General features: G+C 36.4%; 3 protein-coding genes across 5 annotated transcripts in view; 2 read left to right on the top strand and 1 right to left on the bottom strand.

The window, feature by feature from the left end:
- The window catches only part of LOC119584498 (putative lipoyltransferase 2, mitochondrial), a 7,350-nt gene extending 1,786 nt beyond the window's left edge, over positions 1-5,564 (top strand). The window contains exons 2-5 of the mRNA XM_037933147.1: positions 1-525; positions 1,058-1,235; positions 2,017-2,132; positions 4,984-5,564. The exon at positions 1-525 is cut by the window's left edge and continues 124 nt beyond it. Coding sequence (XP_037789075.1) covers positions 372-525; positions 1,058-1,235; positions 2,017-2,132; positions 4,984-5,216 — 681 coding nt within the window. The 5' untranslated portion in view covers positions 1-371 and the 3' untranslated portion in view covers positions 5,217-5,564. The remainder of the gene's footprint in view (positions 526-1,057; positions 1,236-2,016; positions 2,133-4,983) is intronic.
- A 723-nt stretch (positions 5,565-6,287) lies between these two features.
- Positions 6,288-17,041, bottom strand: LOC119584497 (AP-3 complex subunit mu-1-like). 2 transcript variants are annotated; one of them, XM_037933145.1, is made up of 11 exons: positions 16,870-17,041; positions 15,302-15,486; positions 15,090-15,202; positions 14,778-14,899; positions 13,497-13,505; positions 12,521-12,680; positions 8,793-8,906; positions 8,389-8,568; positions 8,073-8,231; positions 7,779-7,829; positions 6,288-7,583 (listed from the first exon to the last, which is right to left on the bottom strand). In XM_037933145.1, the coding sequence occupies exons 1-11, from the start codon at positions 16,902-16,904 to the stop codon at positions 7,449-7,451; spliced, it is 1,263 nt and encodes a 420-aa protein (XP_037789073.1). In that variant the 5' UTR covers positions 16,905-17,041; the 3' UTR covers positions 6,288-7,448. The 2 variants fall into 2 exon arrangements, with proteins under 2 accessions (XP_037789073.1, XP_037789074.1); XM_037933146.1 differs by lacking the exon at positions 13,497-13,505 and having other exon boundaries at positions 16,870-17,038.
- Positions 17,042-18,745: 1,704 nt separating this feature from the next.
- Positions 18,746-24,958, top strand: LOC119584496 (WD repeat-containing protein 70-like). 2 transcript variants are annotated; one of them, XM_037933143.1, is made up of 4 exons: positions 18,746-18,846; positions 19,935-20,118; positions 21,061-21,180; positions 23,026-24,958. In XM_037933143.1, exons 2-4 carry the CDS (start codon positions 19,941-19,943, stop codon positions 24,699-24,701), a joined length of 1,974 nt encoding a protein of 657 aa, XP_037789071.1. In that variant the 5' UTR covers positions 18,746-18,846; positions 19,935-19,940; the 3' UTR covers positions 24,702-24,958. The 2 variants fall into 2 exon arrangements, with proteins under 2 accessions (XP_037789071.1, XP_037789072.1); XM_037933144.1 differs by having other exon boundaries at positions 18,845-18,976; positions 23,026-24,956.
- Positions 24,959-25,537: the final 579 nt, after the last annotated feature.

Genomic DNA, 25,537 nt, shown 5'->3' with positions numbered 1-25,537 from the left:
TGCTATTCCCAAGACAGACATGCTAAGAATAGAGCACATGCTTCGGCAAGGCTGGAGGAAGCTCAAGATGATGCAAGATCCTTACGTCAGTAGCATGGGACGTTTTGAAAAGTGAAAAAGTGCTGTGCTGTAGTGGTTTATCATTTTTGAAAACTATGTACATGCAAAGTAAATTTTAGTGTATGGATGCTTCAGGCATTGGAAAGAAAATAGTTACATTATTTGCTGCTTTGGTAATTGTGAAGCCAAATAAGTTGATAAATCTGGCCACAGTCTCTAGAAATATGCTAGCTAGTACAACAATCATTTAAGTATATGCGTGCTTACACTTATCTCTTTACTTTTGTGTACCTAAGACATTTGAAAGAAAAATGGCAAACAAAATTGTCTACGTGCAAAAACTAGGGCGTGTTCCTTATAAGATGGCTTGGGATTATCAGAAGGTAGTTGCTGAGAAGGTGAGACAGAATGCAAAGTCCAAGAAGGAACCAGGCCACACTATGCTCTTACTGGAGCATGACCCAGGTAAGTCCTTTGTGGAATATATGAGCTTTTACAATTCACATATATTCCTATTCAAAGTTATGAATGTACTGAACTAAGGCCATTATGTATGTTTAACAAGTTTAAGGGGGGAAAACGGGTAAGTTTTTTTTTCCCATTACTAAAACAAGCCTTGCTCATAGGCATTCTGTAACTATCCCACTTATATTTGATTTTAACAATTTTATGGCAAGTAGTTCATAGCTAATCAGTTCAAGACACAGAAGAATTAACCTTGCCTTTGTTTTTAATCAAAGTAGTCACTAAAATGGCAGCTCAACAAATTACCAGATCTATGTTAGATTTTTTTTTTTTTTTCTTTCTTTCTTTCTTTCTTTCTTTGATAAACTTTATGATTAGGTAATTCGGAGACTTGTCATCACTGCATATGACTTATAAATAAAGATAATAGCTGGAAAAAGTTTTTCCTAATGCTAGGTTCCCTCCTCACTGCTACATCAATCAACTTCCTTGAACACTCTTACAACCAGAATTCTTCTCACCCTCTGTACAGTTTACACAACAGGCATTCGCGACCACGAGTACTCTGCCGAGGAAGAGGCCAAGTTAAAGGCACTTGGAGCTGATTTCCACCGCACAAACCGCGGTGGCCTTATCACCTTCCATGGTCCAGGACAGCTTACTGCTTATCCAATTCTTCATTTATCTTCCTTTAACCCAGGGATAAAGTGGTAAGTGGGTATGAGAGGATTTAGTGTATAGATTTCAAAGTGATGGACATAAAATTGATGTTATGATATATCCCTTGTATCTGTTATGTGTCTTAAAATGTTTTCTTCTTTTGTATATTCTTTTTCCTTTCTTTTTCTATTATGTATGTGAATTGGCAAGTAGAGATTCCAGGAACTCATATTTTCCAGAGGGAAAGACTAATGATAATAATGATAATGATGATGATAATGATAATGTTGGTAATAGTGATTATGATAATAATCATTATTATGGCATAATGAAAAAATATATATTAATAATAATGATGATAATAATGATAATGATGACAGTAATAGTAATAATGATAATAATAATGATAATAATAATAATAATAATAATAATAATAATTATTATTATTATTATTATTATTATAATAATAATGATAATCATAATAATTATTATATTAATAATAATAACAGTAATGATAATGATAATAATGATAATGATAATTCTAATGATGATAATAATTAATAATAATAATAATAATAATAATAATAATAATAATAATAATAATAATGATAATGATGATAGTACTGCAGAATGAATTGCTGGAATTGAAAAGAAAGCTAATAAAAGTAATACAAAATGTCAAAATAGTGATGAGAGTAGAAAGAAAGGAAAGTTTGTATGAGGAAATTCCATCTAGTTTAAAACTTAATATAAAATCAATTGGAATAAATAGCAGATAAAAGCTTAAAAGGGTATTTTGTAAGAATGACCCTTATTATTTCATACTTCTAGGTATGTGTGTGCCTTGGAAAGAGCTGTAATTCGCACATGTAGGTCTTTTGGTATTGTCGCAGAAACTTCACCCCATACTGGAGTTTGGGTGAAAGACAACAAAATTTGTGCATTGGGTGAGTTCATGAATATTGCAACCCATCCCCCCCCCTCTCCCTCATCCCGTGCCCATTGTTGCCATGGAAGGCTTTGGAAACGGACACTGAGATCCATTGCTTGGGATCACCCCTGCCTTGGGCCTCGACTCAACTCATTTTGCACTGTCTTTTCCCCTTCCTCTTTTCATTTCTTTCTCTTCTCCAACCCCTTCTACTATCCACTTCCTAAGGTGTGCTAGCCATGTTGAAAGCATGAAAGATGAACTTTGTGCCAGTCATGAACAGCCTGGGGGAGCCATGGGCATAGTATTCCTCTGTTTAGCTGTCTAGCCCACACCCCTCAAGGGGACCATGAGGGGTGGTTTATTTCTCTCCCCAACATACTCTAGGCTTACTCATGGCCAGTAATGAAGACTTTGTACCATTATTAGGGGCACTGAGGCTTGCCCCTTTATCAAATAACCCCATTGATTTCAGTTCTTCTGGTTCCCCAACCCCAGGCTCTCCTTTGACCACAACTGAACACTGTTACCACTACCCCGTCCTCAGTACCTACTATCACATCAGTCCAATCCAAACCATCCATCCAGGTTAATACTCAATCTCCAGGAGACATTCCTCCTCTCCCAACATCCTCTACTTCATCTCCACCCCCATAACTTTCTTCATCTACTACCCCATCCTCCCTTATTACTACTCGGAAGCCTTCTGTCCACCTCTCCGCAATACTACCTCTCTCAACACTACTCCCTCTTCCACACGGACCCATCCTTCTACTACCTCCACCTCTGTTTAGGCCACCCAAATGAGATCAATTTTTTGTAATCACCCCCCACAGCCCCTTACTCTGACAACACTCTCCTCTTCCTGCAATGTCTCCAAAAACAAGTAGGCAAAGTTTCCTTCTGCACTAGCCATGATTGTTCCCGCATTGTCACAGTTACATCCAAATCCCAAGCTGTAGCATTATCTAACCTAACTGACTTCATTGGCAAACCCATTCCTGCCCAACCTCATCCCTCATTCAATACTTGCACTGGAACTGTCTCCACCTCTGACAAACTGCCCTTTCTACAAAAAAGATTGGTCAGATTGTGGAGAACACTTACTCGCCTGCCTCATGGACTATGATGCAGTATCAGTACAATGCTACACCATTCCCTCTATAGTCTCTAGTAAGTCTCCACTAATATTGCCAAGATTTCTTTCTGTAGACATGACTTCCCCATTAACCCTTTGCCAACGGGCATGGCATGTACGTACATGCCATGCCCACTGTGAGTTTACTTGTTTAATTGTTTTTACACATAGATGGCTACACTTGTACTAAGTCACCAATGAGCCAGTTACGAGTACTGCCTGTCTCACCCGTTCACCCTTTTCGTTGATTTACAAAAATATTTTACGCTATCTTATTTTGCTGTTACTAATGTTTATAACATATTAATTCTAATGTTTACAATAAAATTAACACCATCGATAGTCATAGCACTAGTAAACAATGCATTTTTCATGTCAATACAAGGAAAGGTGAAATCAGGTAAGATCACAAGATCTACTAATTGACTCCTTTGTGGCTTGTGCAGAGACATTTCACAAAAATATAAAAAATGAGCACAGCATTTTCCCCACTTTTTATTCATTTTCCCTGTCGGCATTGGGTTAATGTTTACATTGGTGGAGAGCCTCCCTGTCCAACCATATCAACCTCCCCCACAACAATGTCAGAATTGTTGGCATCTAGGCCATCCTGCCAAACACTACCATTTCACAGCTTGATGCCCTCTATGTGCCCAACATGGTCATAATCAATCAAACTGCTCTGCACAGTCACACATGTGTGCCAATTATGGTGGCTCCCATAATGTATTTTTCCAATCATCACTATTCCAGACACTCCAGTCACTACTTGCTCTATACCTACCCCTCTTCCTCCTTGCCCATCTCATCACACAAAACAAGCTAAATGCTCCACCCCATTTTCCCCTCCATCAACTTCTCCCTCCATCCCCAAACATGTCCCCTCTGCACGCCCTCATAAGAAAATCTTTGTTTCTCAAACCTCCCAACCAAATCCCCTTCAGAAACTCTGTTCCCATTCCTTCTACACTCAAAGTAACTGCCAGCATCCATCATCCTCCCTACTCAGGGTCCCCCTACACACCTCGCTCCTACTCCTTCCCAACACATCCCATTCCCTCTCCTTTCCCCATTATCCCTGCTTCTTCCCCCTGGATACACGTGACCCTTTGACTTAAACCCCTTCCCTGGATTCTATCCCTCCTGACATTTTTCCTGAGACTGTGATCTAATCGCCCTTAAACCCCTTCTCCTTTGCTTATCCCTACCTTACTCTTATACTTTTCTATAGTGCTATATGACCTTTGATATCTAGCACATTTATTTTGCTTTATAACCATTAACCATTCATAAATATTTCTGTATGTAGCACTTCATCCTGCTAAACAAGCGGACCATGCTGCAATTTGATTCATAGTTTTAAAATTATTCTTTCTGTGTATCACATTCTACTATGTAAGACTTGAAAACATTACCATCATTTCTCAACTTCCTGTAGGAACATTGTTACAATTTCCCTCACTTCACTAGAGCTACATACTTAGGGCTTAAAGCTTCTTTAATTTTCTTCAGAATCCTTTTTTCCATTTCTCCTCTCCCCTACCCTTCTTTGTCCCCTCCTTCACAAATTAGGGAAGAACATCTTAGAAGGACCTAGCCTTCTTTTGGTAACAGTTAAAGCATAATTTTTAGTAATTACATGTTAAATATTTACATTTTTCATTATGGAATAGGCTCAATTGGAGATATTCTGGGAACAAACATGAAATATTTTTTCCTTCTTTTACAGGTATTCAAGGTCGCCATGTAACTACCCATGGTATTGCTCTGAACTGCAATATAGACCTAAGTTGGTATGATAATATAATACCATGCGGCATCCCAGATAAAGGTGTAACGTCAATGAGTAAAGAGTTGGGCAGGGATATTACCATAGATGAAGTTGTCCCCCATTTCCTAAAATCTTTTTCAGAAGTCTTCAAATGTGACATTGTCATTAATGAAGAGGGTGCTGAACTCTGATGAGTTATTGTGCTCAGTGGGTTATAGGAAAGCTGCTTGTTCTCTGTACTGTGGCATGCCTACCCATATGAATGCACGTTATGGCTATTTAGATTGCATTATTTTAATTTTGTGTCTGGATAGCATGTGTCACATTTTTTTACCATTGAATATAGGTACTTACTTGAAGAAATGAATTATGCAAAGGCTATATAAATATTTTGATAATATTTACAGGGTAATGATTTTAAAGTGGCAACAAGTTTTCCATAACTGCAGGGTGTTTAAACTCAAAATTTATGAACATATTTGTAGAAAGATGTCTATACTGTATATGTAATCAAGTTGTAAATAAAAATTGTACTTAAGTATCATGTTTTCATTACTCAGGTCTTGGTGAAATGATTGTGGGATTGTTCTTTATATAAAGGAAGACATTCTATAAAAAAAAATGTTTTCTTTGTTATCATTTTCATTCACATAACAGTAGAGTAACTTGTTTACATGTTCATTTATGATAATATTTAATATTTATCCCAGAAATCCATGTAAACATGTACTTTTTTATGTCATTCTTTGTTTCTATTTTTTATTATTATACAGATGGCCCCACAAGCACCTAGTCACCATGAGTCAGTTACTAGGCACTTGACCTCACATTTACTCCATTCCTTGTAAGCTTGTAAAAAAATACTAATTTCTATTATTGTATCATTGTTAATAATACTAAAATAATAATAATAATAATAATAATAATAATAATAACAATACCAACAGTAATAAGCATAGTTAACAATAATAATAATAATAGAAATACTTTTTTTTTCACCAAAAAATCAAATGCTAAACAGGTGAGGGCAGGTAGGATTAGTAATTGACCCTTGGGGATTATAGCCTTATGGAGTCATTTATGTGAAAGAAATCTATACATAAAAAGAAGACAGAACCATAGTGTACAGTGCATGTCCCTGGTATCAGTTGGTTATATACATTAAAATAGGAATATGGGCTTTGTAGGATCAATTTAGAATGTATTACCTACAATCCTCATCAAGGAGTTAAATTCAGGGTTGGAGTATACCACAGTCAAAATGAATCCAGTAATTACAATAACTTTTATTTAACAATCAAAATACAGCCTAGAAATGAGAGAGGACACACTCAAGCAAAGGTTAGGAGATTCTAAGTAACATAAAAGGAAAACCTGGAATGAATTCACTTGTTATTCTACTAAAGAAAAAGAAAACATCATGAGATGTGATTAATGGCAAAAATCAGCACTCCTTCACACCATCCTACTTTCATAAAATGTGAATACTGCATTATGCAAAATATATTACAAAATGTTTCATCAAATAGTTCATTACTGGTATTGATTTTATCATTAATTCTTAAATTTTCAAAGTGAAGATCTTGTAGACAGAGGATGAAAGAAAAGTAAATGCAATGACCTGTGCAGTCATGTTCTATCTTGTATTATTATTATATGAAAATTGTGAAAATGAAATATGAAGCTGTATCTCAAGTCTCAAGGAGTGCTGTTCAAATGTGTGAAATCCAAAATAATGTTCAAAACTAGTATAATCTTGTTTCATAATTATTATTTTTCTAGTCTGCATTAGTCAGGATTTGCATAAATATCCTTTTAAAATACTAACATAAAATCAACAACAGACTATGAGAAAAAAAATTTAATCAAACAAAAATAAATATATATAAAGAATTAAATTCACCGTTACATTTCTCTTTGCAATGTATGCAATGTTAAATATCTCAAGTATATACTAGCTTTCTTTTTTCTCTTCTTTTTAGGGTTACCTCTGACAAAACAACATATAGTCTTGTACACAAATATTCCTCTACTCATCAAACAGATTCCTTGGTCATTGTTGATATATAAATTACATGAATAAGCTTATTATAATCTTCAAATCATTAATTAATTCCATGCTTAATTAATATACTAAATGTAAAACCAATATCTAATTATGACATTTAAGAACAGAACCTACCATATACAGAACCAGTAGAAAGCATGGAAATGTATTTTCCTTTGTTCAAACAATAAAAATACTCAAGTGTTATACCCAAAAAATTTATCTCATAACATTTAGCAACTATCAAATTTAATCATTGCAAATATACTACAAAAACACAAGCTCCAACAACAACAAAACCATGTAATTATTACAGAAAAATCAGCCTAAAGAAATGAAAATTTAACAGCATTCAAATACATTCTCTAACTTTCCCTTATGTGCGAACCTGGAAGCGGCCAGCCCTGGTTATGTACTTTACACCTTTGAATGGCTTGTACTTTTCTCCATAAATGTCAAGACGGTTCACCTTCAAGCCAGAGACTGCCAGTTGAGTGATTGTGAATTGCACCTGTAAGAAAAAGAAGAAAATTTGCTTATATTACCATACAATCTTATTCCTGTTACTCTACTATATAAATTTATAAAAGTAGATTGTAAACCCTATAAAAGGTAAGCTGCTATTATGATATATGAAATTTACTCTCAACTCTTAAAACAAAAACCCAGTTCTTTCCACTTACAATGCAAGAAATAAACAACTTACATTTATGGTAGGATTACTCTCTGGTGGAGGGGATCCACTCTGTATGCTGATCTGAAAAAAAAGAAGCATAATAATAAAATCTTCCCCAAAAGAGAACAAAAGTGCAGTATCTCTTTACTGAACATCATTAGGGAAAAGAAGTCAAGAATAAAAAACTACATTCTCATTCTCTCATTCTCTCACTCTCACTCTCACTCTCACTCTCACTCCTCTCTCTCTCTCTCTCTCTCTCTCTCTCTCTCTCTCTCTCTCTCTCTCTCTCTAAAAAAAAAAAAAAAGGAAATTCAAACTTACATTCCCTCTTATATTAGGCAGTTTTGTGGGATCAATACGGCCTAAGTCCCACCGCAACACCTTGGACACAGGATCAAATGAGTACTTTCCTTGAGTCACTACCAGATTGCAGTTCAGAACACACTTTGGCATTGGAACCTCAAGGATCACACCTTCAACCTGCAATGGATTGTGATTTTTTTTTACATCAACCAGAAAAGCTATGAGAGAAAAAAATAATAATATTATTTATAATATCTATTACTCCAGAAGTACAGGGAAATGCAAGATTAAGAAGAAAATTTAAAAGACTGGACACCTGAAAGAACACACTTACTGTTCGCCCCATAGTTTGTTTGGGTCCTACTGTGACATCCAATCTTCCTCCTCCTACATCACGGAAGGAAATATTGTGGCGAATATACACTGGAATGGCAACTACTGACTGTGAGCCAATGTGGTATGACAGGAGTCTAGAGTTCCCATCAGGAGGAATAAACGACAGCACTCGTTCAGACTGCAAAACAATACAGAATTATGTTAATGAAAATTCAATCTAGTTTTCTTTGTATGCTTCATTTATACTATATTTTTATGTATATTCTTACATGTATGATACATTCATATGTATATTGTGTGAGCAGATGTCAACCGACAAACAACTCCATCTACATTTTTTATTCAATATTATGGACTGAATTTTTCTAAATTAAAAATCAATATCGACAGGTACAAACTTACCTCCCAACGTTTAAGCCTGACACATGGATGAAATGAGACATCATCAAAGAGGCGTGGGTTTACAAATGACAGGGTAAGATCTGGCATCCCTGACAATTTGACACAGCAGTCAATCTAGAGAGAAAAACAACATTATGGATACTCAGCCAATTTTTCTAGCGTTACCCACTGCCCCACACAACTACCATAGATAATCATCTATATATTCTTTTCTTAACAGTCCATATAATAATGACAAAAAACAGAAATGTGTAAATATTTAAATATTAAAGTTAAATCACAAAAGCATGCTGCAGTAGCCACTGCCCACTACATAGTGCAGGTATCCAATGCAATTACTTTTTTCTCTTTCTCCTTTTTTCCTTTTTTCCTTTTCTTTTTTTCTTTTTCTCTTTCTCTTGCTCTCTCTCTCTTAGGCTCTCTCCCTCCCTCGCTCTCCCTCCCTCCCTCCCTCGCTATCTCTCCCTCCCTCCCTCCCTCGCTCTCCCTCTCTCCCTCCCTCCCTCGCTCTCCCTCCCTCCCTCCTCTCCTCGCTCTCCCTCCCTCGCTCCCTCCCTCCCTCTTCTTCTCTCTCTCTACTCTTTCTTTTCTCCTCTCTCTCTCTTCCTTTCTCTCCTCTCTCTTCTCTCTTCTTCTCTCTCCCTCCTCCTTCTTCCTCTCCTCTCTTCTCTCTCTTCTCTCCTCTCCTTCTCTCTCTTCTTTCTCTCCTCCCTCTCTCTCTTTCTTCTCTCTCTCTCTCTCCTTTCTTTCTCCTCCTCTCTCTCCTTTCTCCTCTTTCTCTCTCCCTCTCCTTCGCTCTCCCTCTCCTTCTCTTCTCCTCCCCTCTCTCCTCCCTTCCCTCCCTCCTTCCTTTTCTCTCCCTCCCTCCTCTCTCCTCCTTCCTCTCCTCCTCCTCCCTCCCTCCTCCTCTCTCCCTCCCTCCTCTCTCCTCTCCTCTCCTCCTCTCGCTCCTCTCCTCTCTCTCCTCTCCCTCTCTCTCTCTCTCCGCCTCTCTCTCCTCTCTCGCTCTCTCTCTCTCTCCTCTCTCTCTCTCTCCTCTCTCTCTCTTTCTCTCTCTCTCTTTCTCTCTCTCTCTTCTCTCTCTCTCTCTCTCCTTTTACTCTCTTTCTCTCTCTCTCTCTTACTCTTTCTCTCTTACTCTCTTTCTCTCTCTCTCTCTCTTTACTCTTTCTCTCTACTCTCTCTTCTCTCTCTCTTTCTCTCTCCTCTCTCTCTACTTTCTCTCTCTCTTACTCTCTTTCCTCTACTCTCTCTCTCTACTCTCTTTCTCTCTCTTCTCCTCTCTCTCTCTCTCCTAGTCTCTTTCTCTCTCTCTCTCTTAGTCTCTTTCTATCACTCTCTCTTAGTCTCTTTCTATCACTCTCTCTCTCTCTCTCTCTCTCTCTCTCTCTCTCTCTCTCTCTCTCTCTCTCTCTCTCTCTCTCTCTCTCTCTCTCTCTCTCTCTCTCTCTCTCTTAGTCCCTTTCTATCTCACTCTCACTCTCTTTTCTGAAAAACTGTTCATCATTTGAGATATATTTTCATAATTACTAAATAATAAATATATATCCCAAGCACATTTTAAGAACATTAAAGGTGACAGTAACAAAACTGATCACAAAGTACCAGCCTACTAAAAAATATGCCAATCTTGAGTGCACTGAATGTCCAAGCAATTACCTAAATCTGATAACACCAAAGTATGGATACAGCAATTCATGTGCAGCATTAATCTTACAATTCTGATTGTGAAGCATCCTCCCAAAGAGCAATTTAACTAATAACTTATGTAATTGGATATTACATATGAAAGCAGATAATTCAGAGATGTCCAGCAAAATATGAAACAATTTCATGAAGAGCTTGATCATGAATGCAAAGATAAAGATATCTTAAATCCAGACACAATCCAGATTCTAATTCTATAGATAGAACACAGGGTTAGAAATGCCTTGACATCTTTTCCGGTGAGAAGGCAGAGTGTCACGAGACATCCCACAACACCCAAAACCTGTTTTGAGATCAGAGGCGAGACATGCCACAAGCCCTGCCCATTGCTGTGATGTAAATGGGAATGGCTGCAGTTGACAGCTAGCTGTTTTACTGTATTGGTTAGTTTCTTTGTTTTTTTTTGACTAGGTACATCAGATGAATGGCTAAAAATATCCATATGGGAAACAGTAGTAAGTGGTGAAAGAAGAGCACACCAAGCACATACCAAAGGCAATGTCCTGAACAATCAAAACAAGTTACAGCATCCACTGGCAGAAAAACTTTGTAATGAAAACAATGTTTACAGGACAAACTGCCTAGGCACAACAATCCTTCATTGAGTGACTGAGACAGTGATACAGAACAAGGCCACTGTCTTCATCTCACATTATCTGATTCTCTCTTCTAATAACCAACCGGATCCATATACAATATTTCTGTTGTGTTTATAACAAAGCAAATGCAAAACTGCAAGTTCTAAATTCACATAGCTAAAAGTATTACTGGTACTGACCATCCTATTACCATCAGAAAATACAGAAGTATACAAAATATATAAAACATTGTACATCAAGTAAGCACCAATAATTCTGAATTAGAGAAAATTTGTAAAAACCCAATAAATCACTCTAGAAAAGGATCTGGAACTACTATCGTAAAAGCAAAAGCACAACCAGAAGGACAGTTTACCCAAAGAAGCCTTATCCACTGTGATTTATGTTTATAAATTTTGTTTATACATATATCACTCTACAAGTCAAGGAGTCAATAGTTATAACTATCTCATCTATCAAGCTTTTTCCTTAATTTTTGGCGAGATTCTTTATCTATCATTTCTATTACTATTTTAATGATTATTAGAATAATCCCTATGTCAATACTAATTATAACACCATTATCATTAGAAAAAAAAATCCAAAAATTCAAAGGAAAGGGAAATCACATGAGGCCATGTAGGACCTACTAGCAGACTCCTTGGTGACTGAGCAATTGTGGAGCCATCTGTGTAAACAAACGTCACAAAACAAAACTACAGCAGACAGTACCTGTTGCCAATAGGTTAAGTTTACCACAGGAAGAGCCATCACCCCATACAATGTGAGATATGCCCACAGGTGTTTTGAACCAGCCTTTGGTGTCACTCGAGCCACAAATTCAGAAATGTCTCATAAAACTGTGAAAAGGATAGGAGTGAAGAGGAAAATACCAACAACAGAATACCAACCAGGAGGGACCAAGAAATACTGGTCTACAAAACAGTAAAAACTTGTATCAAACAGATTTATGGAACTATCACTTGTTTCTTTTATATGTACATAAAATGCTCTTTTTCATGTCTTTATACATAAATTTTTAACTTTTTTTCTTACTCCAAGTATAAGACAACTTTTGTCATTATCAATAAGATTAAACATAAATATTCTATAATATTTTCACTGTACAACTCAGGAGTGAATATGGGTCAGTCACTTAAAAGATTAGAATCCATATTTATTTGGAAGTTGAATGCCTGATTTCCTAATTAACGGCATACATTTTATCAACATTCTTTGTAAGCCTAACATAATTTTCAACCTTCCTTCCCTTTTTCATTTTATTTATGGTATATTCTTTGTAAGATAATCATTACTAAATCCTAATAAATTGTTCAAAATTACTATACCTTACTCTACCAGACTTTACATATCTTCATCACCAATTCAAAGACTATCAAAAAATGACTATAATAAATAGAAAAAAAATTGAACACGACTTACATGGCCTTGGATTTCAGCTGTGACTGTAGCCCCAGACTTGTCAATGATAGCATCCACTTCTTCAGTCACATCGAAATAAGCTTCATTATTTGTGTATTTGACTCCTGACCGCCGCCATGGGACATTGCTCAGCTGCCCAGTTGGTAAAGTTGCACTTACACTGTCAACACATATTGTAGAACAAAATTAAAGCCTCTCTATTCTGTGCTATATGCAGTGCTATCTCCAATTCCAAACAGGCTGAAGTATAGAACAAGCAAGAGAAATTTCCTAAAGCCTGATACTTATTTTCATCATTTCCAATCAAAATCATTTGGGGGATAATCACAAACCACTCCATTTTGGCTGCAGAGAAATGCACACCATGAACCTTCTCTGAAAATGTATTCAAAGTATTTTTTTTATCATCATCATTTCCACATATAAAACTCATCTTTATCTTGTAGCAGTTTCCCTTCTACCTTACCTTTATTCTACTTATACAATTTCCAATATAAATACAATGTGAGAATTTGGGTTCCTCAAAATTAAGACTAAGTTGCAAGTCCTGTGTGTGAGATCTAGGATACTATAAGTGAATTTCCTTTCAAATAAACAATTTACGCTAAAATATTTTTTTTACTTTGCTTCTAAGTCAACTATTTTTACTCACTATATTACTTACTTACTTACTTACACAGAGTATTTCTTAAAAGTTCTACTGTCTCACTTTTAGTATGAACTCTGGTTAAAGTACAACAGATAACCACAAAGTAAGAAATAATAACTTCAGACAGAAACTCAAGGGGGGGAGGGGGGACTATAGATTACTTTCTAATTCTAACAATAGTCTTACTACCTTGTCATTTCTCTAACTACAAGATGCCTTCAAATTTTTCAAAAAGGAAAATAATGCTAGGTAGTGCAAGATTCCCCCTACAACTATAACAGGCACTATGGACAAAATCAATGAAAAATCAAAATAAGCAAAACTTACCGATATTCTCTGGCAGACCAAAAATAAAATTACAAAATTAGAAATGGATATTACTCTGCTATTACAAAAATCTTGTAACATCCCATTCTGCCTTAAAACAAAAGGAGGACTTGTATTCTTAAAAAATTACACTGAGATGCAAAATAGGCTAGCAACCTCTACTTTTTCTCTATACCATATATATTGAACACCACTGAGAATTTATATAATTGACTAGAGCTCAAAGTGGAAAAATAACAAAATTCTTATTACTGTTTGCATGCAAAACATTTTCAAAATACTTAAAAGATCTTTGGTATAAAAATCCTATATGGATGACTTTATTAAGTACAAAGTTAGTAAAATCTATGGAGGAAAATTAACTACTCACCATACATCACATCTAACATGTTTACAACATTAAGTGTGCATTAACCACAACATTCACATGTGGGAGCCTTTATTCCACATATAAATAAATCTATTGAACTATTGCCTTTATAGGAACACACTACAAGTGGTGTAAATGCTGCCATCTTGAACACACAGTTTTGTGTTTCTTGCAGATACTTCTGGATCTGCTTTAAACAACTCTGGACATTAGTTTGCTATATCATTGACCTGCTTTCTGTCAGTTCCACAACAAAGCTTCAGGGAAACCCCAGAAGTCTCTTATGATGTAATTAGACTGGGGAGGAATTTATGAAACAGGACTGGCAGTACATCCTACAGCAGTGCCCCTTGTGGTGGGTGATTAAGACCTTTCAATATTAAGACATTACATGCACCTTGTCAGAAAAAAATTATGCCTTTTCCTGCTTTAGTATATAACAAAATTAACTATAAAATTCTCTATCTTGAAAAATGTGCACCTTCCGGCCATATCAGAACAGGTCTCAATCTATAACTTTATAATACAGTAACATATCTCTGATAGGTTAATCCCCCCTAATTTTATATTTACAAAATAAAATTACTCATAAGCTCACTTATGATTATATGCAAGTGCAAGGCAATATTTTATCCAGTTACCTTCAGCTTGGTGCATTTATAATTTTGTAGAATTCATTTTAATAGCATGGTGTAGAACCATTCGTGCTAAGCGATAAGGCTAAGCATTCCCTGCTTGCTGTAACACTGCATATTTACACAGCATAAGCTTACCCTGCAGAATTCATGGTGGTCCATATTTAGATCAGATTATAAAATTAAAAAATACCTGCTTTCCTGCTCTATATCACCTAGACTATATTGTTTTGTGTTTGTCTTCCAAGACTTTAGTACAACAAGAAGAATGCTTACTTTGATTTTCCAGTTACTGTATTAGCAATGGTACGAAGTATGTTGGGAGGTTTGATAAGCTCTTTTAAGATGTTGCTTTCTGTTGCAAGAGGGAACCCATTATCCAGCATCTCATCCAGGAGCTGAAAAGATGATGTACTCCTTGAAATTACTCAGTCTCAGTTTACATTTTTTTTTTCAATTCAAAAATTCAAAAACCAACAAAAAGAAATCAAAAGTTCTGCACTTGACCTTCCATTTACACAAGGGAATATGAAGTACAGAAATGGTATATGGATTACCTCACATTAAAAAATACTGTCTTAAGCTTACCTCATAGACTACCACATAATGTTCCTTGATAATGGACTCTGTACACTCTCCAAAATAATCTTCAAATGTATCAACCACACGGTGAAGGAACTCAATCACAAACAAAGGAGGAACTGCAAAACAACATTTAATTTAGTCAAGGATACTTTATTGCATGTAGAAACCAAATTACTTTTTACCAAAAATTACTCTATCCCAAAGAATCCCCTTACCTTCTGTCATACACACTGCAATGAAGAAGAGATTGCTGCGCAACACACTGATGAGGTAATGATGAGGAGTGGTAATGACTGGCGGAATGTCCTCATTGTTGTTGGCTTTCCTCTGGGCATCAAAGAAGTAATCGCATATAGATCTAGGTATAACACTCTTCCAGTGTTTTTCCATAAAAACATCCCTGAAATAAAAAAGTTCATAGATATCCTCTCTCTTAGTAATCTCATATTAAATAAAAAAGGAAGGTATAGCTACTCAAATATTTGGTAATATTATCAAAGCCACACACTGCTAACCACCTCTTGACCTAATCTTGCCCATCATGTATATCATGACCATAATCTGATATGGTTAAACCATTTTCTTCAATATTCTTTCTCTCTCTTTGCACTCTTTCATTGGATCACTTACCGACTTGGTTTAAAACACAATAAATCAATTGAATCAATAGGCTTCTAATAATATCTACTAAAAAAAGCATAGCTGTAGTAGTCGGTGGACTCCTCATAAATGGACTTCTCACAGGAATAAACAGCAATATTGCATAAATAGGCGCAATATGAACGGTCAAACACTTGCACAACTCAGGACTGATCATGCAGCGAGGGATTTTTACCTTGCAGAGCCTCCATCTCACCAAAATCATGTATAACCTACAAGGTTCACTCCGCTTGAACCTGTCCAGGCATCATCTTGCCATGTCAGACAGGGGGTTAGGGGGATGGTAACCCCACAGAAGGGCAATTTAGGAACAGCCCCTAACAAGGTAATTATATACATGAACACTAAACAACCTAACCCCTCCATTTTCCAAGAATACTTCATGCTCTTCCCACTTATCACCTCTAGTAACATTGCTATTGTTGCCTAGCACTGACTAAAACCACTAGGAAAATCAATCAAATTATTTTTGATAGATTTAGGGCCTAGAAATATTCTAGAAAATTACCTTGGTAATTTTTCTGAAACAGTTTCAGTTCACACAGTTATATGGTACAAGGTAAATGTGCTTTGTGATGGAAAATAACTAGAGATTCACACATATGACAGTGTGCATAATTGAGACAAGGCATATTATATGGCTGTATGAAACTAAAAAATTAACAAAACATCTTTGCCATGATTCATAAAATCAAACAGAGAAAACAAGATAGCAGTCAACTGAATGTAAAAATTTACATGCTAATCAACATTTTCTTCACTGTGCATCAGAAACACCTTGGATAAAGAGCATCTGACTTTTCACCCATCTATTCATTACACCAACTGCTTATCTTGCAATATAGCGGTTTGTGAAACTAAAACCACACCAGGTATATTCCCAAAGCTGGAACTTCAATCCTCAACCTTCAACCTCACTACTATCAGAATTGCTCTCCATATTACGGACATACATATAAAATAAAAGTTATTAATATCGGTATTTTCAATCGTAAAATTATCAGCACGGGTATTGCAGCACAATTTCAATCCTGCGAGATCATTGGCACCCATATTTCTGGACCATACATAATTACCCGAATCTATGGGGAAAAACATATTTACCTTCGACTGATAAACCTACCCAGAGGAATTCACGATGAACAGACTGTGTATCATGGTAAAGGCTTGTGTAGAAGAGGAGAAATAAGAGGAAATTCAATGCATCTGTCAAAATCCAGAAAACACAGCGGCTGCCGTCATGTGAAGGTGTGTTTACATGCGTCCGAATCCGTGCGGTTTGGACTTCGTGTTCGGAGTTGAATTTATTAGGTGTGATGGATGCAAATCACGAGTGAAATAAAGCAAGTCATTATAGATCAAAAAGTGTGGATGAATGTTTTCTGAGATTCGTGGTGTACAGATGAAGACGGATGTGTGTGTGTGATAAAAAACGAAATGTCTTTTCTTATCAAGCCTGACAGGGAGTTCTTACACACACACCACACACACACACACACACACACACACACACACACACACACACACACACACACACACACACACACACACACACACACACACACACACACACACACACACACACACACACCATACACACACACACCATCACACACACACCATACACACACACACACCATACACATCACCCACACACACACCACTACACACAAACACACACACACACAACACACACACACACACACACACACCCACACCCACACCCACACACACCCCCACAACACAGATACATATATATACATACATATATATATATATATATATATATATATATATATATATATATATATGAGAGAGAGAGAGAGAGAGAGAGAGAGAGAGAGAGAGAGAGAGAGAGAGGACAGAGAGAGGACAGACAGAGAGAGAGAGAGAGAGAGAGAGAGAGAGAGAGAGAGAGAGAGAGAGAGAGAGAGAGAGAGACAGAAGAAGAGAGAGAGAGAGAGAGAGAGAGGAGTGAGAGAGAGAGAGACACACACACACACAGATACATATATATATACATACATACATATACATACATATATATATATATATAATATATATATATATATAGAGATATAATATAGAGAGAGAGAGAGAGAGAGAGAGAGAGAGGAGAGAGAGAGAGAGAGAAAGAGAAAAGAGAGAGGAGAGAGAGAGAGAGAGAGAGAGGAGGAGAGAGAGAGAGAAGAGAGAGAAGAGAGAAGAGAAAGAGGAGAGAGAGAGAAAGAGAGAGGAGAAGGCGACATACTTTGGGCTACACATACAAGTGTTTCTATATTGGCTTATAGACATATAAATATACATATAGATATATGTATGTATGTGTATGTATATATGTATTTATGTATATATATATATATATATATATATAGAGAAAAGAGGAGAGAAGAGAGATGAGAGAGAGAGAGAGAGAGGAGTAGAAGAAGAGAAGAGAGAGAGAAGAGAAGAGAGACGAGAGAGAAGAGAGATAGAGAGTAGAGAAGAGAGAGAGAGAGAGAAGAGAAAGAGAGAGAAGAGAGAGAGAGAACAGAAAGAAGAAGGGAGAGACGAGAAGAGAGGACATAAGAGAGATAGAGAAAAGAGGCAAAAGGCAGATAGACAGACAGACAACAGAAAGGTGACAGACGAGAGGATAGAAGATGAGACAACAGAGGCAAAGGCAGATAGACAGACAGACAAAAAAGGTGACGAGAGAGGAGAGAGAGTGAGAGAGAGAGAGAGAGAGAGAGAGAGAGAGAGAGAGAGAGAGAGAGAGGAGAGAGGAGAGGAGAGAGAGAGAGAGAGAGAGAGAGAGAGAGAGAGAGAGAGAGAGAGAGAGAGAGAGAGAGAGAGAGAGAGAGAGAGAGAGAGAGGGGGGGGGGAGCCACATACTTTGGGCTACACATACGTTTCCATATTGGCTTATAGGCAGACAACGATATGTTAATGATACTAAATATCCACAACTACTAACAAACGAAAAAAGGAGGGAATTCAGGCTATCAATATTCAATGTCAGAATCAGAATAATGAATAATGCCGGAACAATGGATCCAAAATAGCTCCCACGCGACTGTGTTGGTAGTTTAGGCGACCGGGAGAGGAAACGTAAACAAAGGTACGCAGCAGCAGGTATTTTTGGAGTTTTGTCTCCAAGGTTCCTGTGCTTTGGGATTTGTAGAGCTGTAATATAGAACACTGATTCTTATACGTGTAATGGTGAATGGTGACCCTCTGATATAAGCTAGGTATTTTTTGGCCTTTGTTTTCCGACAGCGCAGGAGAAGCCTGCTTGTTTGTGATCATATTTAGGATTTTTAGTAAGGATTTGGTTTGTGATTAATATTTATTAAGAGTTACTATACATATGTAAGTAAGGGTTACTTTGATTCAATTGTGCCTTAACCCTTTTCAGTATCAGAGTTCCACCAGGAAATGAGTTTGTAAATTTGGTAAATGTACTAATCATGCTCGAAAGGAACTAAGTGGTATCTGCCTTCAAAGTAGACTACATGCAGTATCTGTAGTAATAAGAAAGTGAAATTGGTGGCTTTGAGGGGATGAATGTAATTGCCTGATCATTTGCATAGTAATTACAGTTGCCTCCACACTAAATGGTACTTTAGGAGAAAAGTCAACAAACATCTTTCATGTACATGTTACCAGGATAGATCTTGTATTTTGTTTAATGATAAATCTCTAGAGTGTATTGTCAATCTGTTTCCTGCATTGTCAGTATTATACTGGAAGCAATACAGCATTCACATTCACATCTAGATACAAGAACCAGCTCTGAATTGCCTTGAACAACTAATTTTCACAAAATCACAAACAAAAAGCATCATCCTCAATAATGATTGGCCTATTATAAGAGTATTTTTAATTGGTTAGCACAAATAGGCCTAGAGGAATTAAGTACTCGGGAATCAAGTAAAAAGTACACGTTTATAAGCAAAAGACAGTGTTCAGGGAATGTGTTGGGAGTACCATATTTCTGTATCAGAGGACTTTTTTATTTTCAGTATGTGCTGGAATTGTCATAGCTGAAAAGTATCTATTTAGTAATACATTACAGTTTATGCATTATTTTCTCTTTTAAACTAAAACCTCTGTGGTTCTGGTAATATCTGGTTCCAAGCTTACCAAACTATTGAATTGCATATAGAAAAGCTGTAAACACATGTAAACCTTTTCATTCTTTTTCAGACGAACATGAATAAAGGCAAGATATCATTTGGAAAAATAGGCTTAAGCCTAGGGAAACCAAAAGAACCAGAGGAGTCTTCACCCATAGAACCTAGTAACAAGGAGGAGAAAAAAGAAGATAGTGGAGGTTTCGGTTCATTTGGAAAGTTTCAGCATCAGAAGGAACAGGAAAAGCAAAATGAAGGTACACCTTGTAATAGAAGAAAACTCATTCCTGGTAGCTAATTACACTGTCTACAATAGTTTTCTTTTGTGAATATTGTTTGTACATAGATGGCTCTACAAGTGCTCAGCTACTGAGGAGCCAAGTAATAGGGCTGTGTGATATGTGACTTAATCTGATTTCCCCTTTCTTTGATTTGATTTGATTTTTTTTTTTTTTTTTTTTTTTTTTTTTTTTTTTTTATCATTGCTGTTATTATTATTGACAATATGATTATTATGAATTATCTAGCCCAGGGGTGTCATATCATATGAATTTTGTGACCATTACTGTCACTATCTAAATTTCAATAAATAAAATAAACTGTATTCAAATGTGCAATGTCAGGCAGTTTTTACTATCAGAATCTTGGGGAGCTAGGTATATGCTTTTATTTGGTATCAAGATGGGAATGGAAATAAGAATTACCCTACAGAGTGCTTTGAGTTTGACACCCTGGATCTAGCCTATGTTTAAAGACAGTCAGTGAACAAAAACACAAGGGACTTGGCATGTGTTTTTGTCATCCCAGTAGCAGTGCCTTAAGAATGATTTTGTTTTACCAATAGAGTAGGCAAGCAGCCTTTTTTTACCCATTTCTGTGGTTTGCAATTTATATAAATATATATATGTGTGTGTGTGTGTGTGTGTGTGTGTGTGTGTGTGTGTGTGTGTGTGTGTGTGTGTGTGTGTGTGTGTGTGTGTGTGTCGTGCGCGTGCGTGCGTGCGTGCACGTGCATGCGCACATATATATATATACATATATATCTATACACACACACAGATATATATCTATCATGGCTGTGGAGTCAGAGTCAGAGTGGTGGAATCGGAGTCAGAGTCGATAGAAATCTCCCAATTATGACTCAACATAAATTTCAGAAACTACTAAAATTGTAAAGATCCCTTTTTTATTTTTTCCAGATGAGATGGCAGCAATGATGGGATTTTCTGGCTTTGGCAAGAAAGCAAAGGAGTTTGATATCGACACACTTGTAGAAGAAACACGAAAGTCTGCAATTGATAGAAATAAAACAAATATAGGTAAGCTTAGTCTGAGGTTTGCTGTATTCTTATGCTTTTCATAATCTAGTTATAGGTAGGAAAAGCGGCATAAATACCCAAAAATACCCAGGTAGGTCAGGTAGATCTTTGTTCAGGTAAAGTGGTGTGAAGATTGGTTGAGCAAAATCAACACATCAACCCACCAGGAATATGTAATAATCATTATAGTTTTGTTTTGCGGAATGTGTTTACACATAGATGGCTCTACGAATGCTCAACCACCAAGGAGTCAGTTAGTAGGTCTAAGTGATTTCTCCGTATTTCCCCTTTCTTTGATTCTTTTTTAGTTTTTAATTTCATTGAATATCAATGCTCTTATTATTATTGACATTATGATTATCAGAATGTCATTAACAATACAAATGGCAATATATATATATATATATATATATATATATATATATATATATATATATATATATATATATATATATATATATAATATATATTTATATATATATTTTTATATATATATTATATATATATTATATATTATATATTATCTATATATATTATATATATATACTATTTATATTTTTTTTTTTTTTTTTTTTTTTTTTTTTTTTTTTTTTTTTCAAAAAAAAGGAAAACCGTTAATAGATGAGATAAGGAGGAGTAGTGATTGACTCTTTGGTGATTAAGCACTGTGGAGTCATCTCTGTGTAAACAATTAACAGACTAAATTCAAGGTGGGCATGCCATGTGCATATATGCCATCCCAGGTGGCAATAGTTTAACAGAATGGATTGAGGTCTTATGAGGCATACCAGACCACTTTTTCTGGCTTCATTTGTCAGTGCAACCTTCTTCAGCACAAAACACATAATGACCTGTCCAAGTTTCAGGCATTAATTGCTTTTCCTTATCAAAGCAAAAAATTGTATGTCATGCACAGCAAAGAAAAAATCATCACATCCCATGATAGTAACTGCATTAGCGGTCTAACAGGGACTGCGATGTATGATTGTATGTAGCAGATAGACACTCTGAACTTATAATTAGGGTGGTCATTTTGCTTGTATATTTGTTAGGGATTTATTGGCAACCAGAGGACCTCATAAGAAGGACATAACTGACAACAACATTGTTAGAGTGATTATTTTACATGAAGTTGAACTAGATTGGGCCTTTGGGCCTCTGTGATTAGAGGCTCATTTTGAGCTAACCTAAATTGTTATAGAGGTAACATTGCTCTGTTCAAACAAATGTCTACCATAATAGCCAGAGATTTTCTTCATTTGAGATATGGCTCTTCAGACTGTGATTAGCATCCTCTTGCTGTTTTGAAATATTGAAAGTGTCTTCTTGGCACACCCACATCCACATTTGGGGATAAGTCTAATTCGGCTCATGAGGTTCATTATGGTTTTATGCTGAACATAATTCTCTATTATTTAGTTTGATATTGTTTCACTCAACCACTATGACAGTGTCATTATGATTTGGGTAATTCATAGACATGCCATTGAGCAAGTAAATAACTATGTGAACAAATCACAAAATAGCTTTATTTGACAGCCTTTTTTTTTTTCCTCTCTCTCTCTTTCTTTCTTTTCTTAATTTCTCTTTCTTCCTGTGTGACACTAGTTTTAGTTAGGTAATATAAGGGAGGACAAGTTTTTTTTTCTTTTCTTTTCTTTTCTTTTCTTTTCTTTCTTTTTTCTATTCAACCATTACCTCCTTTTCTTCGCTCAAAACATTACTTGGTATTTTCCTTTGATATGTTTCTTGTGATTACTATTTGATTCTTTTTTTTTTCTTTTACATACAAAATAGCAAAACAGTTTTTGTTATTTATTCAAAGATATGTCATTTATCTTGCAGAAAAATTGCTAACACAAAATGCAGCAAAACCCAACAGTTCTCCGTCTGCAGAAGCAAACACAAAAGAATCAACTGTAACAGAAGATGATGATGAAGATGATGACTTTGTGGGACCTCCTCTTCCCCCGGGAATGAGTATTGATAAATCCGGCAGTGCACCTGCTGAAGATGCAGAGGATGATGAGGAAGAGAGGCGCCACATGCCAATCTCACACGAGTTGGTCCTTGAGCATGGAACCAAAACAGTCTCTGGCTTGGCAGTGGATCCCTCAGGTTCTAGGCTGGTTAGTGGAGGCTTGGATTACGATGTTCGTTACTGGGATTTTCAGGGTATGGACCAGTCACGCGAAGCATTTAGATCATTCTGTCCAGCTGATGGTTACCCAGTTAACAGTGTTGAGTATAGCTGCACAGGTGATAAAGTTCTGGTTGTGTCAGGATCTCAGCAAGCGAAAGTATATGACCGGGATGGAATAGAGTTATTTGAGTGTGTTAAAGGAGATATGTATTTACATGACATGGCAAAGACAAAGGGGCACATAGCAGGCCTTACCTGTGGAACTTGGCATCCCAAAGACAAAGAGGAATTTCTGACTTCAGCAAGGGATGGGACTTGTCGTATTTGGCACACAAGCAGCCCACATTGTCAAAGACATGTCATCAAAGCAAGAGCTTCCAATGGTCTGAAAACACAGCCCACCACTTGTGCCTATAGCCGTGATGGGTTATTGGTAGCTTGTGCTTGTGATGATGGATCAATACAGATGTGGGATCATCGAAAAACTTTTGTAAATGTGAGTATTAATGTCAGGAATGCTCATGATAGGGGAAGTGAAACTTCAAGGTTGGTATTTTCATATGATAACAAAGGTTTTGCAACAAGGGGAGGTGATGACACTCTGAAGCTATGGGATATTCGTAAAACAAAACAAGCTGTGCATGTAGCTAATGGGCTCTTTAATAGATTCAGTATGACAGATTGTGTATTCAGCCCCAATGATCAACTAGTTGTAACAGGGACATCACTTAATAAGGGGGAATCTTCCGGGAAATTGTTAATGTACAATCGTAATACATGGGACATTGTTAAGGAGCTGGAAGTGGGTCCTAGTCATGTAGTTAAAATAGTTTGGCATCCAAGACTAAATCAGCTCATGGTTGGTTGTGGTGATGGAAAAGTACGCTTATTATATGATCCTAAATCTTCACATAATGGAGCTGTACTAGTAGCTGGCAAACACAAAAAACGATCAAAGCAAGCTGAAGTCGTAGTATCACAACAGATCATAACCCCACATGCCCTCCCCATGTTCCGTGAAGAGCGACACAAATCCACAAGGAAACTGGAGGAACGGGACAGGAAAGATCCAGTTAGGTCTCAGCAGCCAGATCTTCCCGTGGGCAAAGCAGGTTCAGGAGGGCGTGTGTCTGCAGGAGGATCAACCCTGTCTTCATACATCATCCGTAACATGGGTCTTCGCAGGAAAGTTCAAGAGGAAGGTGACCCAAGGGAAGCACTTCTAAAATTTGCAAAAGATGCAGCCGAAAATCCTTACTGGGTTACTCCTGCGTATGCAAAGAATCAGCCAAATCCAATTTTCCAAGAAGCACAAGAGCAAGACAATAAAGATTCCAAGGAGGAAGAACCTGCAACCAAGAAAATGAAATCGGTTTGATAACCAGATGTTGACATTTGCAACTATTTAAGGGATTGTTTTTTATTTTTTATTCCTGTTCATGGATATTGCATTTGTATGAGTACAAAGTGAGATATTTCCATACAAGGTATAAGATAAAGAATGATTAAAATTATGCAGATATGGAAAAATTATTGTAATACATTTATTATACTTTCTTGAAAATTTAGTGTATCCTGAAAAAATGTTTATGCTGCCTAAAGATATTATGTTAATAAAGTTTAAATCAATATACTTCTTGGGATCTGAATTACCTTCTGAAGGGAATGAAATTTTCTCTCCTACTGGAGCTAATCAAAAAACAAGCTCTGAAAATGAAATACATTTCAGTATATATATTCTGTAAAATATGTGCAGTATATGCTTGCTAAAAAAAAACTAATAATAGTAGTTTTTCAGTAATAACAATATAAGTTTCAGTAGAGTTTGAAGATACTATGTTGTGATTATAGCACATTTTGTGTGTTTTAAAAGAAATGCCATCATTAGGGATTTCTGTCAAAGAAATATGACAAAGTGTCATAGCACAATATCATTTGGTAAACCAGTTAAAGCATACCTTAGCTCCATCCACTTAATCAAGCTGCATCCACAAACTCAAGTAATTGGGCTTGTTGTCAGACTTTTCTCCATGTGCAAACTAGTAGCATGCTTAAGATGAAACTTGAGCTAGTTCACCAGATACTTACTGGTAGTGTAATATTGCTTTCAGACATACAGGTTACACGTAGGTCCAAAATGATGCCATCCTGCTATCCAGCAAAGAACACTCATTCAGACTCAAATTTCTCAGTGGTTATTATACCTCTCACAAC

This window comes from Penaeus monodon, chromosome 18, assembly GCF_015228065.2.
Source record: "Penaeus monodon isolate SGIC_2016 chromosome 18, NSTDA_Pmon_1, whole genome shotgun sequence".
In the NCBI taxonomy this organism is placed as follows: domain Eukaryota; kingdom Metazoa; phylum Arthropoda; class Malacostraca; order Decapoda; family Penaeidae; genus Penaeus; species Penaeus monodon.
Note: the sequence above shows the minus strand (reverse complement) of the source record. Positions and strands in the feature narration are given on the sequence as shown.

Excerpts from the sequence above, each read along its gene's own strand:
- LOC119584497 (XM_037933145.1), bottom strand. The coding sequence starts at position 16,904 with ATGATACACAGTCTGTTCATCGTGAATTCCTCTGG. Across the intron at positions 14,900-15,089 it reads ATTATGTGGTAGTCTATGAG|CTCCTGGATGAGATGCTGGA; the intron begins GTAAGCTTAAGA and ends TCATCTTTTCAG. Across the intron at positions 7,830-8,072 it reads TGCCTAATATAAGAGGGAAT|ATCAGCATACAGAGTGGATC; the intron begins GTAAGTTTGAAT and ends CTTTTTTTTCAG.
- LOC119584496 (XM_037933143.1), top strand. The coding sequence starts at position 19,941 with ATGAATAAAGGCAAGATATCATTTGGAAAAATAGGCTTAAGCCTAGGG. Across the intron at positions 20,119-21,060 it reads ACAGGAAAAGCAAAATGAAG|ATGAGATGGCAGCAATGATG; the intron begins GTACACCTTGTA and ends TATTTTTTCCAG. Across the intron at positions 21,181-23,025 it reads TAGAAATAAAACAAATATAG|AAAAATTGCTAACACAAAAT; the intron begins GTAAGCTTAGTC and ends TTTATCTTGCAG.